The sequence below is a fragment of the Myxocyprinus asiaticus genome, chromosome 9 (assembly GCF_019703515.2).
Source record: "Myxocyprinus asiaticus isolate MX2 ecotype Aquarium Trade chromosome 9, UBuf_Myxa_2, whole genome shotgun sequence".
Classification (NCBI taxonomy): Eukaryota; Metazoa; Chordata; class Actinopteri; order Cypriniformes; family Catostomidae; genus Myxocyprinus; species Myxocyprinus asiaticus.
This window is the reverse complement of record NC_059352.1, coordinates 23,054,872-23,072,080: the sequence shown is the minus strand read 5'-3', so window position 1 is coordinate 23,072,080 and position 17,209 is coordinate 23,054,872. Positions and strand designations below refer to the sequence as shown.

At 37.1% G+C, this 17,209-nt stretch overlaps 1 protein-coding gene across 5 annotated transcripts in view; it reads left to right on the top strand.

Moving 5' to 3' along the window:
* Nucleotides 1–17,209, top strand: part of LOC127445872 (vasoactive intestinal polypeptide receptor 1-like) — a 98,026-nt gene that overhangs the window by 44,616 nt on the left and 36,201 nt on the right. For all 5 annotated transcript variants that reach the window (XM_051706315.1, XM_051706314.1, XM_051706317.1 and 2 more), the window contains exons 4-5: nt 14,224–14,324; nt 17,062–17,159. In XM_051706315.1, coding sequence (XP_051562275.1) covers nt 14,224–14,324; nt 17,062–17,159 — 199 coding nt within the window. The remainder of the gene's footprint in view (nt 1–14,223; nt 14,325–17,061; nt 17,160–17,209) is intronic.

Below are 17,209 nucleotides of genomic sequence, written 5' to 3'. Positions count from 1 at the left end.
CTAAGAAAAATCAGTACCCTCATGACACTCACAATGCCTCACGCTATCATTCAATCCCCCCACACACCTCTATGAATATATATTAAACAAGGGATTTGCAAATGTTTACACTGCCGTGTTCCAAATCTGACTAAACTTGTGCCAAGGAAATAATAAAAAAATCAAAGAGGGCCAAAGCAGGCTTTATAGCAGTGACTGTTGGCACTGATTACTCAGCGCTTGTAAATCTCTCCATTTCCCCTAGGCCAGTGCCTGACACCTCCACCACAGAAAGCAGCAGCAGTCAGGTCCTTACTGGTCTCCCCCCATTGTGGCTTCAGGGAGAGAGACTTGCATGATGAACTCGCTTTATGCTAATACTAGAAACAGGGGTGGAAAGAACTCCCATTGGAAAGCTAAAACTAAACCACCCACTTAGCAGGCCTTCAGAGCGGTCAAGGAAAGTGTAGTTGAGGAGGCAGGAGGTTAAAGGTTAGCTGCAATGTTACAGAGTTAACTGATGCATATACCAATTGATGGGTATCATGCAAATACACACAAAATATAAGCCTATTTTAGCCTAATTTTTCTCTCTCAGATTTTTTTCTTTCCCTAACATTTCCCACTAAACAGCTCATCTTCTGACCAGATTTATTACAGTAGTAATAATAAATAGTTCACCCAAAAATGAAAATTCTTTCATGATTTACTCACCTTCATATTGTTCCAAAGCTGTGTGAATTTCTTCTTATGCGGAACACAAAAAGACAAAAATGAATAAATATCCCGGTCACTTTAAAGCTTAACAAAACAACCAAACCCCCAAAACACACGGCTCATTTGTCTTATTTCAGATCTTGTGAAGGCATATGATAGGGTTTGGTAAGAAACATCCCAAAAAGAGTCATTTTTTTGGTGAAATTCTTGATGTCCATTGTTCATTTATGAGCGCTATGAGTGAAGCCTGTGTTCACCTGAGAACTTTTGTTGATTAGCGCTAAAAACCATAACAGTACAGAATTTTTTATTTTTGGGTAACTATTTCTTTACGTTCTTTGGTTACTCATTACATGTGTGTATACAGGTAATACAAATGATTGATGTATGTTTATAACCTGTAATGTGTTTCCTTCATCTTAATCCTTTCCTTCATTCCAAACACTGAAGTATTCTTCTGTGGTAAACAAAAATTATTTGACTATTAAAATCATGGTTAGGTTTAGATGTACAATAGGTTTGGGATTTGAGTTAGGGGTAAACTTAGGAAAAAATCATATGAACGCTCATTCAAAACACTAATGTTTTTGTACGCGCCAACTCGTACAATAGAAGTTCTTGCAAGGATATTTAATTTTAAGTCAGTGAAACACTGAAATGTATGGTCAGTGTGGCATACCTTGTGAAACCGGGACTGTCCTGGCTTAAAAGGCATGTCTGGTCATCCTAGTCTTGTTTCATATAGGCAAACTTGACATAAACGACAAAACACTCACATATACATAGACTCAGTGGATCCAGACTTATCCGGTTCGTTAAGTTTTTGTGTCTGTGGCAGGTGGCCTCACCACTTCAGGTCTTGTTTAATACTGTGAGCACTGCTAGATAATTCAGTCAAAAGTCCAAAAGGTCCAACAAACTCCTTGCGCTTGCTGGATAGTTTATTTTGTAATCAGACAGCGAACAGCTGGTTCTCAGTAATGCTTACTGCTTAAATTAACAATTTTTCCGTCTCCCGCTGAGATGGATGATAGAATAGAAAAGAGCATTTACCTTTGAAGCACATGATCCATTCCTTCAGCACACATGTGTATCTCTGCACAGTGTATGAGGATTTGAGTGGCCTTTAGAACCCAGTGGAGGTTACAGTATGTGTAGTCAAAAGAGTTTCATAGAAAGAGGTTTTTGATTTGCTGCTTACATTTGAACCATTGAACCCTATTTATTTTTGTGCACAGCAATTCTCTCGCACTCCCAAACCAATTCATGGTTAAGTACTTTGGTGTAAGAGAAACTCAGAAATACAGCTTGGTGGGTACCTGATCTGACATAATGTCATAGGCAGGGGAGCATTAATGCACACCCAGGGGGGCCCGATTTGTGGCGTCTGCCACCCTATTCTCCCCAGTTGACATTCATGGGAGAAGCGCATGTAAACGCATTCAGTAGGAGACCCTGATGTAAACACGGAGATGGCTTTTGCTGTTGGTCTCTCTCTCTCTCTCTCTCTCTCTCTCTCTCTCTCAATTCAATTCAGATTAGCTTTATTGGCATGACCGTAGACAATGTACAATGTTGCCAAAGCATTCATTAACAAAAAAACAAAAAAACAAACAAACAGAAAAAAACAACATGTATTACATACATAACTCAAATAATAAATGAATAGCAATAATAATCATACAGGTAAGTGCACAAAATGTAAAGAAAAGTAACTACCCCCCACACTCATTATTTAGTGTGGGGTCACCCTCTCTCCCTCAGATCATGACAGGAGAACACATACTCTGCTGCTAAATCTATACATTCAGCCTTCTCTCCTAGAACATATGAGAGTTTCTCTGTATTGCTCACTCTGCTAAATTCAGGCAGTATCAGTTCTTTGAGTGTGAAGTGTGTGTTTCTAATGCTTTCAAATTTACTGCACTCAGTGAGGAAGTGAAGTTCATCCTCTATGACTCCTTGAGTGCAGTGTAAACTAGGGATGTGCGAGACTAGTTGACTAGTCCACTAAACGGTTCTGACACTGGATTTACTAGTCGGTTAATATTTCCCCCCATTAAACTGATCATCATTTTTACACATTTACGTTTGGCTTTATATTTTTACAGAGGCTGTGCTTAAATGACTGTAATGTTAATGTTACATATTTTAAATAGAATTAATAATACAAATATTATTTTAAAAAGAGGATATCTGGAGCAGATACAGAGTTTCATTTCACCTCAGGCTGCATGTGCTTCTTCCCTTTCTCACTCACGGCACACGCAGGAAAATGTCATCTCGCTAGATAAGCAAACTCAGCAAAGTAGTTATGAAATCACTTCAGTGATGGTGCGGGAATCGGATTTCCAAACGTTTGAAAGTCCCTATGGATGTTTTCACATTTGAGTCTTCTTTACATCTGTGCATGCTTGTACGTTATTTTTCCACTGAGCAGGCTTTTTCAAGTGCAGGATAGCAGCCTCAGGTGAGTCAAGTCCAGTCTTTCACCGGACCATGTCGAAATTTATGCTTTTGAGTAAGTAGCCAAGAAAATGACTGTTTATTTTCAACAAGGTTCCGACTGCTTAACGGGTTAAACTATCTTTTATTCTGTGTGCATGTCATGTTTAGAATACATTAGGTTTATGTTAGGCTACATCACAGGCCTATTTTTTCTTTCCTATGGCTACTTTTTATTTTTACATCGTCACTGTTATTGGTTAACGTTCTTTACCGAACAGCTGTCATATTAGATCAATGGCTAATGCACGACTGCACGTCGTGAAATACACGCAACTTTTCAGCACATTTTTTTTTCTCTCCTAGATTTGGCTTAGTCTACCTGTTGATTATTTTCAACAATGTCCTGACTGTGGGGCATGGGTAGCTCAGCAAGTAAAGATGCTTACTACCACACCTGGATTCGTGAGTTCGAATCCAGGGCGTGCTGAGTGATTCCAGCCAGGTTTCCTAAGCAACCAAACTGGCCCGGTTGCTAGGGAGGGTAGAGTCACATGGGGTAACCTTCTCGTGGTCGCTATAATGTAGTTCACACTTGGTGGGGCGCGTGGTGAGTTGTGCATTAATTTGTTTATTTCTTTGAGTTTTCTTTGCCAATGATGAATATATTCATCTTGAGTCGTGTTTTGTATTTGTTTTAATTTTGCCCGCCTGAATTGATACATTTAGCTGGTGTTTGTCTATTAAGTACTGTAAAGGGTCACTCTCTGGGTGTGCTGCTCTGTATATAAGCGCACAGCGATGGTGATTTTCTGGGGAAGAGTCTGATAGGTGGAACCAGAATTTACTGGCTCTCTTTTTAATGTCAGTTAAGAGAGGGAATCTGCCCTACAGCCCAGGTTAGAAGCACTTCTTTGAACTCCCAGGATGTTTTTACAAAATTCGAGGTGGAAAGTTTCAATTGAACTTTTGTTCCAGGATTCATAATTTAGTTTATATTTGAGTCCCCAGATTTCACTGCCATACAGAAGTATGGGTTTGATGCCACTGTCAAATATTTTCAGCCACAGTTTGATTGGGGGGTTAAATTTGAATAATATTTTTCTTACACTGTAAAATGCCCTATGAGCCGTGTCTGTTAGGTCCTTTACAGCCATGTCAAATTGTCCAGAACCCGAGATTGTCAGACCTAAATAACCATAACTGGTAACATGGCTAAGAATTTCTCCCCCAAATGTAAAATGTATTTTTTGTCTTTAATATGATTTTACTTTTGAAAAATTATGACTTTAGACTTGTCCATGTTTATTGGTAAGGCCCAGTTGCTGCAGTAATTTTCTAGAATTGAGAAGCTTTCACATAATCCCTCTTCAGTAGGTGAAAGCAGCAAAAGACATTTGATTTCTCTGTCCTCTAGATTGAGTCCAGGGCTAGAAGAGTTTTGAAGCATTGTGGCCAATTCATTTATATCAATATCAATATAATATAATAACCTCTCTCTCTCTTTCTCTCTCTCTCTCTCTCTCTCTCTCTCTCTGTGTCATGCAGCATTCTGCATCTCATTGGACATGTGCTGAGTTTAGTTTGAGTGCACAGTGAGCAAAGGAAGCATGCTGTTACATATTTGCTGAACTTAAAGATTAAACCTATAAAAACCTGTGAATTCGACGTGAAAATCAGAATCAGAATGAGCTTTATTGCCAAGTATGCTTACACATACAAGGAATTTGTCTTGGTGACAAGAGCTTCCAGTGTACAAAAATACAAAAACAATACAAACAGCAGCAAGACATAGATAATAATAAAAAATAAAAAATAATTATACACATATGTACAGACACACACATACATACATAAACACATACACATGGGTAGTGCAAATCTAATACAATCTGTTATGTACAGTGTAAATACAAATCTGTTATGTACAGTGCAAATGTTTGTTTTTTTTTCAGAGGAATGAAATGGCAGAAGAGGTTGGATGTGTTGGATGAATATAAGAAAGACTAAACTGTGTATTGCACATAGTTATTGCTCAATGGGGCAATTTAACTGTTCATGAGATGGATAGCCTGAGGGAAAAAACTGTTCCTGTGCCTGACGGTTCTGGTGCTCAGAACTCTGAAGCGTCGGCCAGAAGGCAACAGTTCAAAAAGGTAGTGGGCAGGATGAGTGGGGTCCAGAGTGATTTTTCCAGCCTTTTTCCTCACTCTGGAAGTGTATAGTTCTTGAAGGGGGGCAGGGGGCAACCAATAATCCTCTCAGCAGTCCGAACTGTCCTTTGTAGTCTTCTGATGTCTGATTTCATAGCTGAACCAAACCAGACAGTTACTGAAGTGCAGAGGACAGACTCAATGACTGCTGAGTAGAACTGTATCAGCAGCGCCTGTGGCAGGTTGAATTTCCTCAGCTGGCGAAGGAAGTACAACCTCTGCTGGGCCTTTTTCACAATGGAGTCAATGTGTGTCTCCCACTTCAGGTCCTGTGAGATGGTAGTGCCCAGGAACCTGAATGACTCCACTGCTGCCACAGTGCTGTTTAGAATGGTGAGGGGGGTCAGTGTTGGGGTGTTCCTCCTAAAGTCCACAATCATCTCCACTGTTTTGAGCGTGTTCAGCTCAAGGTTGTTTTGACTCCAGACAGCCAGCTGTTTAACCTCCCTTCTGTATGCAGACTCATCGTCATCTCGGATGAGGCCGATGACAGTGGTGTCATCTGCAAACTTCAGGAGCTTGACAGAGGGGTCCTTGGTGATGCAGTCATTGGTGTAGAGGGAGAAGAGTAGTGGGGAGAGCACACATCCCTGGGGGGCACCAGTGCTGATTGTACAAGTGCTAGAAGTGAGTTTCCCCTGTCTCACAAGATGCTGCCTGTCCATCAGAAAGCTGGTAATCCACTGACAGATAGACGTGGGAACAGAGAGATGGTGTAATTTATTCTGGAGTATAGCTGGGATGATGGTGTTGAAAGCCGAACTGAAGTCCACAAAAAGGATCCTTCCATATGTCCCTGGTCTGTCCAGATGTTGCAGGATATGATGCAATCCCATGTTGACTGCATCATCCACAGACCTGTTTGCTCAATAAGCAAATTGAAGGGGATCTAGAAAGGGTCCAGTGATGTTCTTCAGGTGGGCCAGCACCAGTCTCTCAAATGATTTCATGACCACAGACATGGTCGAAAAACGAAAAATGGTGCTATGGATGGGCAGATTGATCCTAAAGTATCGATACTTCCGATACTAATGTTGTATCAGAAATATCGATCCTCACACAAAAATATAGATTCTAAAAAAATAATTTTTTAAACTAGGGATATTATTATTTGTTTACCATGAACATGAACAATAATCATAAGCTTCAAAGTGAAATAAAAAGGATTAGTCTATATTAGCAAATACTTGTGCAGGATGGGAACTATTTCTTCTTTCGCTCATCATTCATGCTGAAAGACACAAGCAGACAAGCGCACAAGGCTCATTCAAACAAGAGGGAGCAGTGACTTGTAGAGGTAATGCTAGAAAATCAGAGAAACGGCTTCTGGAGTAAATTCATGCTAAAATAACAACATATCTAAAGGTGACATTATTTATAATGAGTTTGTGTGTAATTGATAATAAGGAATTAAAAAAATAGTTAACCATGATTTTGTTTGGGCTGAAACCATGGATTAATTAAATACCATGGTTAAACTATAGTTACTGTAGTGAAACCATGGTTAATTTTCATAAGGGTAAGCAAAACAGAAGTCTAATAATTTTCTGTTTAGGCTCACAAATGAAAAAAAAATGAATATAAAATTATTAACATTTATTATTATAAAATTATGACTAAAAATAACATTTTAAATTACCCATTTTATCCCATGAAATTGCAAAAAAAAAAAATACAAAAAAAATAAAAAAAATAATAGAAGTATCGGTATCGACGATATTGGACTTGAAATGACTGGAATCGAATCTAAAAGAAAATAAGTGGTATCGGCCATCCCTACGAGGTGATAAAACTATCGTTTCTGTTTATAACCAACAAAGCACATTGGAACATTGTGTTGCTTGCTCACAATACAGCACCTTTGACAAAAAAGGCAAATAGCAAAAATTTTTTGAGTAATGCTACCAGAACAACCCACCTGCAGGATGAAGAGAAACTTAGGGCCCCAGCACACTCACAGAGAAGTTTTTCTTTGATCTTCTCTCAGAGGCAAAAAGAAGTAGGAAACAGCTGAGCAACGACATACCGTTTGCGAACATTCAAACACCAGCCATGCCACTTGGGGAGGTGTTTAGAGGAGGATGTAAATATGAGGATGCACAAGACAACATGTAAAATCTTAATTAATGTGACATTAAAATGTGTAATCAATGATTTTATGCCTTATTCTATGAATAGACCAGTAAACATTTGATCAGTAAAAGATGCTTATTTAACCACTCGATGATGATGTAAAGTAATATATGCAGTAGAAAACGTGTAATTTCTCTTGTTTACATTCTGAATTCATGCTGCTAATGCTCTAACATGCTATGTGTGGACATAATATGCACCGGTTACACTCTGTTGTTGTAATTTATAATGACACTGATACTACTGCAAAGATTGGTGTATAAAACAGTGTTAATGGACACAATACAGACAAAATAATGATTATAGGCATATCTTACTTTAGGCAGATATGTGAATTGCTTTTGGCTGCAGACGGCACATGAGTAAAGCAGAATATCAAACAATAGAGTGAAAGGGTACTTAAAATCGCATGACATGATGCGATGTCTCTACACGAATGATCGTACAGATGTAGGTAAATTTGCAGCAGCTCACTAATAACTCTGCATGGTTTGTTCATGTTGACTGATCTTAACTGACTGAATGGGAAATAATTGTTGGACTCAAAGTAGGTGGAGCTCCAGGTTACACCTTTAGATGACATGGACTAGTGGCAGTTAGAAGGTGTTTAGTAGCTGAGAAGAAATTTTCCTGAAAGTTTGCCCTGGCGAGCTGTTATAAACCACCGAAACGAATGCAAAAACACCTTTGTTTTTGCCAGAGTTTGTTCAAATGACGTTACACGTTCGTTCTTCGATTTTGTAGGAAGTGTGCAGGGGCCTTTAATGGCTTTTCACACTGTGCTTAACACAAGCAACGTTTCACACTTGTAATTTTGAAAGGGGGTTAGCACCGCTTTTAACATGGTTTTATGTAACCATGCTCTGCAGCAGGTTAACCCTGCATTGCGATTCCAAAGGTATACAGAGTGAAATTATGTGGTGCTAGAATGTTACAGAAAGTTGTTTAGCAACAGACAACCAATCATATAATGCCTCAGTGCTTACCTCATGAAATATGTATGTGCTTTGTGCAGTCACAAAAACTTTCACTGGGTTTTTACGTTCTCCGTCTGAGGGAAATCAGTAAAATGTCGAACAGTGATGGCAAAAATTATAACTGGTATTATGAAGAGACAGTATTGCATGTTTTTGTGGCATGTGATGAAAGACAAACAGAGGTGATTTACTTGCCGACATTTTCACAGAAAAGCAGCTCCACTGACACCGCAAATATGCAAATAAAAATGTAAACCTGGTCTTTACGAATGTACAGCTGCTGCGTCCCAATTCACCTACTTACTATATACTATGCCTTAAAAGTGTGTACTCTTTATGTGATGGAAAAGTGTCTACTTTTCAGTGTGAATTAAAAATGTGCAAGTGTTGGGACATACTATGGCATCATAAAATCGCGTCTTGATACGAAAGACCCCCCAGTTACATTGTTACGTTTGTCCTGTCACTGTACACTAACCTGTCAATCATTCTGTTACAGTTATCATGACATGCACATTCCTTATTTATTTTTTAGTATCATTCATTCATTATTCTTCATTGCATTTAATTTACGATACCCTGAAATGCTTCCTACCTCATTAGAGAAGAAACAGTGTGTCGTTGAAAATCTGTCGCGGGGTGTTTCGTGTGGAGAGACGCTGATGTTTTAATATAAGGATGCATGTGGTAATGTGTAGTTAAAGGGTTAGTTCACCCAAAAAAATGTAATTATTTCATCATTTTCTCACCCTCATGCCATCTAAGATGTTTATGTCTTTCTTTCTTCTGCAGAACACAAATTAAGATTTTTAGGAGAATATCTCAGCTCTGTAGGTGCAAGTGAATGGTGATCAGGCATTTGATGCTCCAAAAAGGAGAAAAAGTCAGCATAAATATAATCCATCAGACTCCAGTGGTTTAATCAATGTCTTCTTAAGTGATCCGGTTTTGGGTGAGAACAGACCAAAATAAAATTTTTCACTTTACATCTTGACAGCAGTCTCCTTGGCGATCATGATTTCAAGCTCGATTAAAATTACTGTAGCAGCATCTAGCACTCTGCGCATGCGTCATGTTCGTGCCTAGAGACTGCTGTCAAGATGAACAGTGAAAAAGGAGTTATATTTTGGTCTGTTCTCACCCAAAACCAACTGGATTATATGAAAAGAGTTATGAGAAGCCTATCAGAAGGATGCAACACTCTTGAAATTTCCATCCTATGGAGGAGTGACAACAAGACAATAAAAGACTTCATCAATAATAGTCAGGAGAGTCTGAAATATGTGTTGAGAAGAAACAGCGCAAATTAACTACAAAAGATGTAAAACCACCAGGAACCTTTTAGCTTCCAGTGCCACCAATTTCCAGAGCTGTAACGTACTTGGAGTTTCCAAAAGTACAAGGTGCATGGTTCTCAGAGTCTTTGCTAAGGGGAGGGAGACTGAAACACATTCTCTAATTAATAAGAATCGCAAGCTGAAGCATAAAGATTGGGCCAAGAAATACTAGAAGATGTATTTTTCAATGGGTTTATGGACAGATGTGATGAGAGTGGCTCTTGATGGACCAGACGTGTGGAAACATAGCTGGATCACTAATGCACACATGAAATGGGTTCGGGTCAGGTGCCAGCAGGGTGGGGGAGAGGTAATAATGTGGGATGTTATCATCAATGATGAGCTTGTTGGACCTTTTTGGGTTGCAGATGGACACAATATCAACTCTTAAAAACTACTGCCATTTTTTGGAAGACATTTTCTTCAAACACTGGTACAAGTAGAAATCAGCAGTATTTAAGACGACTATGATCTTCATGCAAGATAAGGCTCCTTTACATTCGTCTAAGTACTCCACTGCTTGGCTAACCAGAAAAAGTCTTGAAAGATGGCTGAAAGATGACTGGCCCCATTCCTCACCTAAACTGAACCCAACTGAGAACTTGTGGGCCCTTATAAAATGCTGGATTTACAGTGAGAGAAAACAATTCACATATTTGAATGTCATCTGGGAGGCTTTAGTGGCTGCTTGAGCTAAAATTGTTTGAGAAAACATCACAAAACTGACAAAGATGAATGGATGAGAGGTTCATTAAAGTTTTTGAAAAGAAGTGTGCTTTTATTTTCCATGAATATTTTGAAATGCCCAAAATGTTATGTTGTATGTAATTTAATATATTATTTTACACAAGTTATTTACTAAAACCTATTTTTTTACTGTTACATTTTAAGGTTAGGGGATAAAAAAATTAAGTGTTACCAAGTTGCCTAATAATTGCACACACAAATATTGCAACTCCCCTGAGAAACACAACTCTCACTTTTTCTTTAAGTATTCAGTTTTGTTACAAAATAAGGTCTTTGGAATGGAGTGATTGTTTGCACCCAGGTGTAAATAACACCTGCCACACAGTGCGGCTATTTGCACCCCAGTAGTCAATTGGAAACATTGAAATATAAGACAAACTTCATTGTGAGAGTCACTTCAGTGGAGTGGGGTATAACAATGGTAAGACTGTGCCTTTTCGACCTGGGTTCGATTCTGGGTTTGTCGTAATCTTGGTACTAATTTATTGTAGTAAAACCATGGTTAATTTTTGTAAAGGAAGGTTAGGGTTAGGTTTATGGGAAGGAGATGGTGTATGTGTCTGTGGGACTCTAAATAAACACAATAATAATGCTGCAGTGTTTCCGCTATACTGTTAGTATGTAATTAGGGGTGCAAATAGTATTTGCCACTATTTGCACTGGGGTGTGCATAGCATCTTCCTTTATTTGCACCAGGGTGGATTCACTGACAGCACTGTATCTGTTTAACAGTAAAATTAATAATGAAAAAATACTAACTGCCATATAATTATTCATTATAATATTGATTTGAGTTAAAATAATTTTATTATGAAAAAGAAAGAGACAAACTATCACAGTGAAGGGGTTTGGTTGCCAGGGGCAATGGTCAAATAGAATTTAGCGGTTATTATACAAATATATTTGACTGTAGAATCTCATGATTGACCAATCAGCATCAAGAAATCCAGAAAGCCGTGTAATATGTGATATGTATTTATAATATTCATTTTAATTGCTTGTTGATTTCAGAACCATGTGTAGGGAGGAGAGAGTGAGAAAAAGTATGAGCCTTTTTAGTGAGCAAGGGAAGGTGGGTGTATAAGAATGTGTGTGTGTGTATGTAGCTGTCCCCTCCTGTCACATAAAAGAGGCAGATGGAGTAATGACATGCTTCATTAAACTTTGCTTTTAATCATCCTTAAAATCATCACTTACAGTTTCAGTTATAACCAAATCCTTTCATGTCCTATAAATACTCTCCTAACCATAAACAGGATAGATGTTTTTTTTTTTTTAAGATTCAGTGTATACAGTATGATCTGCATTTTTTGACTTATCATTTATTGTATGTGTATCTCTGCATTACTATGTTTGCATTTTTAAAGTGGTAAATTAAAACATGGTACATTTCTACTATGAAGTCCTTTACATGCATTAGGGTGTAATGTATAAATAATGTGTAATATATATGCTATTATACTGTAATTCAAGTAAAAAAAAAAAAAAATAAATAAATAAATAAATAAATAAACATTAAAAAAACATACTGAAAACATTTGAAACTGAAACATAAAATTGTAAGGCATGGATGAAATAAACCTGATGTTGAATTGCTTTTGAAAAGAATAACATTGATTAGAAATGACATGTTAAACAGTATAGTGACATGTTAAACAGATGGAAACTCAAATGTTTTTTATTACATATTGATGAAAACATAAAGTTTCAAATAAAGTCTAGGTTTAGAATAATAATAAAAAAAATAAAAAACTTGGTTAGTATTAGCACCAAGCGTATACACACTGACAAATAAAGTGAAGTGAATTTACAAACACTGTTTCAGATCAGCATTATTGAGAGACATATACACTCACTGAGCACTTTATTAGGACAATGATCCTAATAAAGTGTACGACGTGGTCTTCTGCTGTTGTATGGAGTGGTTATCTGAGTTACCGTAGCCTTTCTGTCAGCTCAAACCAATCTGGCCATTCTCCGTTGACCTCTTGTTTACGTCCACAGAACTGCCGCTCATTGTACGTTTTTTTTTTTTTTTTGCCACCATTCTGAGTAAACTCTAGAGATTGTTGTGCATGAAAATCTCAGGAGATCAGCAGTTTTTCACGGACTTTTCCCGGTGGGCCTGCCGTGAACACCCCCACGCTTAACAACTTTTGGGCAACTACCGCCCCTGGTGCCACATGATTGGCTGATTAGATAATCAGATGAATAAGTAGGTGTATAGGTGTTCCTAATAAAATGCTCAGTGAGTTTGTGTTAACTGCAATAATCATCCTAATAATGAAAAAGTTGGGTTAGAAATGTGTGGATGTAAGATATTAAACGTTTGGGTCCATCTCATTTTCTCTTGTTTCTCCTCTCTTTATCTACTCACCTGCTTTTCTCTTAATACATGTTCCACTGGAAACATGTAGCTATTTTAATAAAAAATAGCAAGATAAAGGGGTTCTCACTTTTTCTCTTTGCATGTTCCAGTTTAATTTCCGTGGCAAAATTATTATAGCAGTATGGCTGATTACCACTGCAATTTCACATACACTTTCTGTAGCCATCTATTCCTTTGTTACCATATAGACTGCCAGGGGGACAACCTCTTAATTATATTGTACGCTTGTGATATAAGCCCCAAATAATCCAGAATAAACCGATAAACACATTGCATGTAACCCTGAGTGATCTCAACTCTCCATATGAGCTTTCCATCTGCATACCATGAACAATAACAAAAGCTATACCCATAAGCAGACTAATAAAAACACAGTCCCTTTACTGTGCAATGCTACTGATAGGAAATAACTTAGTAGTGGATTACTGTAGCAGAGACAATGTCACTCTGGTTCACTCTGTTTTATTTAAGGTTATGAGCCACAAGGATTTTGAATAATATTTAGTGTATTGCTGCATTTATTACATAGAACATTTCATATTTTGAGTATAAAGTCTACAACAAGTGAAATATCTATTTAGTTCAGTTTCTGTGACTAATTCCACAGAGGAATAGGTGTTTCTGTTACAAGCATTTCAATGTAATTACCAGTTGGGTCATTTTATGAGATGGGTGTCTTTTCCAATTCGATAAAGTGATTATTGAAGTACATTTCTGCAACATTTTAAGTGTCTAAGCGTTAATAAATTGCATTTAATCTATTTATGTTATGTTGGGTAATAATTATGCTTTCAGAAAGGTAACAGGGTTGAATTTTTTTTCACTTTATTATGACATGATTACATTGTGCTCAAAGTCATGAAACTACAAGGTGCTTCTTAGAAAGCTGTTTTAATTATGATATTTCTACAAATATCCACTTCTTAATTACAAATTGTTTACTATACAACATGATAGTAAGATTGTTCCCACAAGACAAACATTATTATTTCCATATACTGTATTTTATTATTATCCCAATGTGCATTGTCTCAAAAAACATATACAGTACATACAATAAATTAAAGTAACTTTGTGTTTATAAAAATATGTACAGTATTAACTGAGTAAAAGTTGGCATCAGCAATTCATTGTTAAAGTCATTTTTATCATGTATATGAGGTACATAAATGGCACCCATTTTGCAGAATGAGCCAGCCAATGTTAACTGGTATTTTATAAGTTTATTTTTTGCCAATTATGTATCAGGATGTGACTTTTACAGTTGTTTTACTATTTTAATGCAGGTTTCATACTCAGGAATTGCACCAATGATGGTTGGACAGAAACATATCCATCCTATGAGAATGCTTGCGAAATTGTGGAGGATGTGGATTCAGAGACTGAGGTGAAAACCTACATCAATTCATCTCATGTTATTTATCAACCACACATCTCAGAGAAATGTACCCACCAGCCGTTCCCCCTGTGCATTGTGTCTATTATGTGCTTTAGCAACTGCTCTTTTGAGTTTAAAGAAAAAACTGTGAAATACAAAACAAATTTGGTTTATGATCTATGTTCAAAAATGTTCAAAATTAAATGTAGCTACTTTAGGGTTTTGGTTGTCCACTGCCTTTCTATCAAATCTAGATTTACTGAACCTCTTCAAATCTGGAGCATTTTTGGGCTGCTGCCTGCAATTTTTCACACTCAGATTTATAAGCTTACCATTTACATATACTGTGGAGTAATTGCCAACAATTGGTCTAATTTTTTCATAACCCCACTCCAACCGCTCCCTACAAAAAGTCTTCTTTTATTCCGCTAGATAGCAGCAAGTACTAAAAAAAGTATTTTTCCTCTATCACCTTCTGACACAAATTGCTAGTCTAAAATGTAGGTGGTGCTTTAATGCATTTTAGCCCTCACATATGTGCTTGTCCATAGACATTCAGTCTATTGTTCAGTTCATGAACCACCCCCATTGTTTCATCGAATATCTCAGCCTCAGAGTGGACTAGAAGCTCAGTTGTCATCTAGGTCTAGGTGTCATTAGAAAGCTTAGATCCTCCCCTTGGCGGATCCTCCCTCTAATCAGTAGTTGATAACATATTTCCGATGATTTGTTTAGCATGCTTTTTCTGCTGAACTGCTTTTTTTTTTTTTTCTGGACAACTAAGATAACTAAGATATAACATTAGATTATTCACACAAGCAAGCTCACAGACAAGTAAAAAAAAAAAAAAAAAAATTTTTTGTTTTTTAGAACTGCCTAAAGTAAAAGCAGTTTTTAGCTATTTGTGGCTTACAGCAGCAGTGATTGGCTTATAAAAGAGACCTGAGAATGAGAGCTTTTATTTGATATATGCTTTATCTATTTAAGTCAGTGGTTCTCTTTTTTTGATGAACACCCCCCTACTTAATTTCCTTACCTGTAGCCTATGACAAATTTAATAGAGCTGAAGTAGTGATATGATAATATTTATTATCAATCTATTTCTGCCTAAAGTACAGTTAGTATTACTATAGTAAATTCAAGGGTGGTGATGTAGAATTCTGTGCCGAATTCAATGGTTTCCTCTTCTTGCGCCTTGCTTCTCATTGATTCTGGCAAAGCTGTGAGTTTAAGAGCTTGAGCTTTAAGAGCTTTGCGCTCACGCTGCTGTCCATTGAGCAGTATCTACAGAGCCATACAGGTGCATTAGGTGCTGAGGTTGTGTCTCTGCCTGTGTGAGAACCAATGATGTTTGTCATCAATGGCATCAAAGCGTCATTTTTGTAGTCCATCCAACTATTGTAGTCCATTTTAGAGTTTTGGTGGAAGGGAAGATTAATGAATAACTTAAATTCAGAATACTTGTAATATAGCACACAGCCTGTATGAACTACTGTCATTTTGCAGCTTGACATTCTCAGTTCCCATTTACTTTCATTATATGGAAAAGAGCAGCCAGAGTTTTTTTTTTTTCTTTCTTTCTTTCTTTCTTTCTTTTTCACATACATGTGAAACATTCCTTGAAATCTTGCCCTCATGAAAAGCTTAAACTCATTTATTGATCTTGTAACAGTTGAAAACATCTCACTTTATTACTCTCAGGGTTTTTTAAAAAATGTAAAAGACTACTTTTTTTATTTAGATTCATAGTACCCACAAAAGTTTTTACTGTCTTGAAAGCGTGAATTTCGTCTCCTCTCTTCTCCACTCCCCGGTCTGCCATTTATAATATCTTTGGTTTTTGTAGCAGTGGACTACAGTCAAATCGTAATGAGAATGGAGACAATGCTTTTAATTAAAAGAGTGAGATGATATGATGATGTTCAGCACACATACACAATCAAGTTGTCCAAGGCTAGTAGAGGAGCATGTTCCTAATGTGAACAAACTAATTATGGTTGAATTAGCCACATAAGAACATAATGTTCTCTCCTGTGTGCTAAATTTAATCTCCACAATTTAAACTCTATTTTTATAATGAGTTTCACCTGTGCCTGCATCAGGGGAAGAGGTAATGAGATTATAGATCCACCTGAACTATAATTAGTCATATTTGCTATAATCCCAGAACAGGATTACCTGCTTTTTTATGTGATGTTTATGTTATCATTGACATTTAAGACCTTACATGTGAGACTGGTGATCATGATGTCTAGATTAAGGATCAAATATGTTAATCCAGCTAAAAAAAAGGTTTTTTATTTTATTTTATTTTATTTATTTTTTTGAGGAATATATGCTGTAGCTTTAAGATTATTGCATTCTGACTGTTAATGCTGACATTTGTTCAGCTTTGTCTCTTGCTGTTCTTGTTAGAAAGGATTTGTCATGCTAGGAAAAATGTAGTTTGATGTTCATGATTAAACTTGAGGGGAGTGAGTTGAACATACCTCCCAGATGACATTCACATACACTTGTTTGAACTGGACTGCACACTTTGCATAACAAAAGCAGAGTACACTATGTCAAAAACTGCTATGCTATGTCAAAAACTGCTTAAATGAACTTCATGGACTTCAGATGGCATTGTAATTCAAAAATATGGTGATGTACACCAAATTGATAGTTTGAAAAGACCTCAAAAGTTCCTCTAAATTTGATTTGATATCTGTTCTTTCTCTGTGTTTCATTTTTCCCTTTTTTCCAGACCACATATTTTTCCACTTTCAGGCAAGTGTACACTGCAGGCTATGCTACCTCTCTGATTTCCCTGATCTCTGCCATCTTTGTGTTTACGGCCTTCAGGTACAGCATTGATCTTTACTATTAAATGTGTATTTAGCCCAAAATAACCC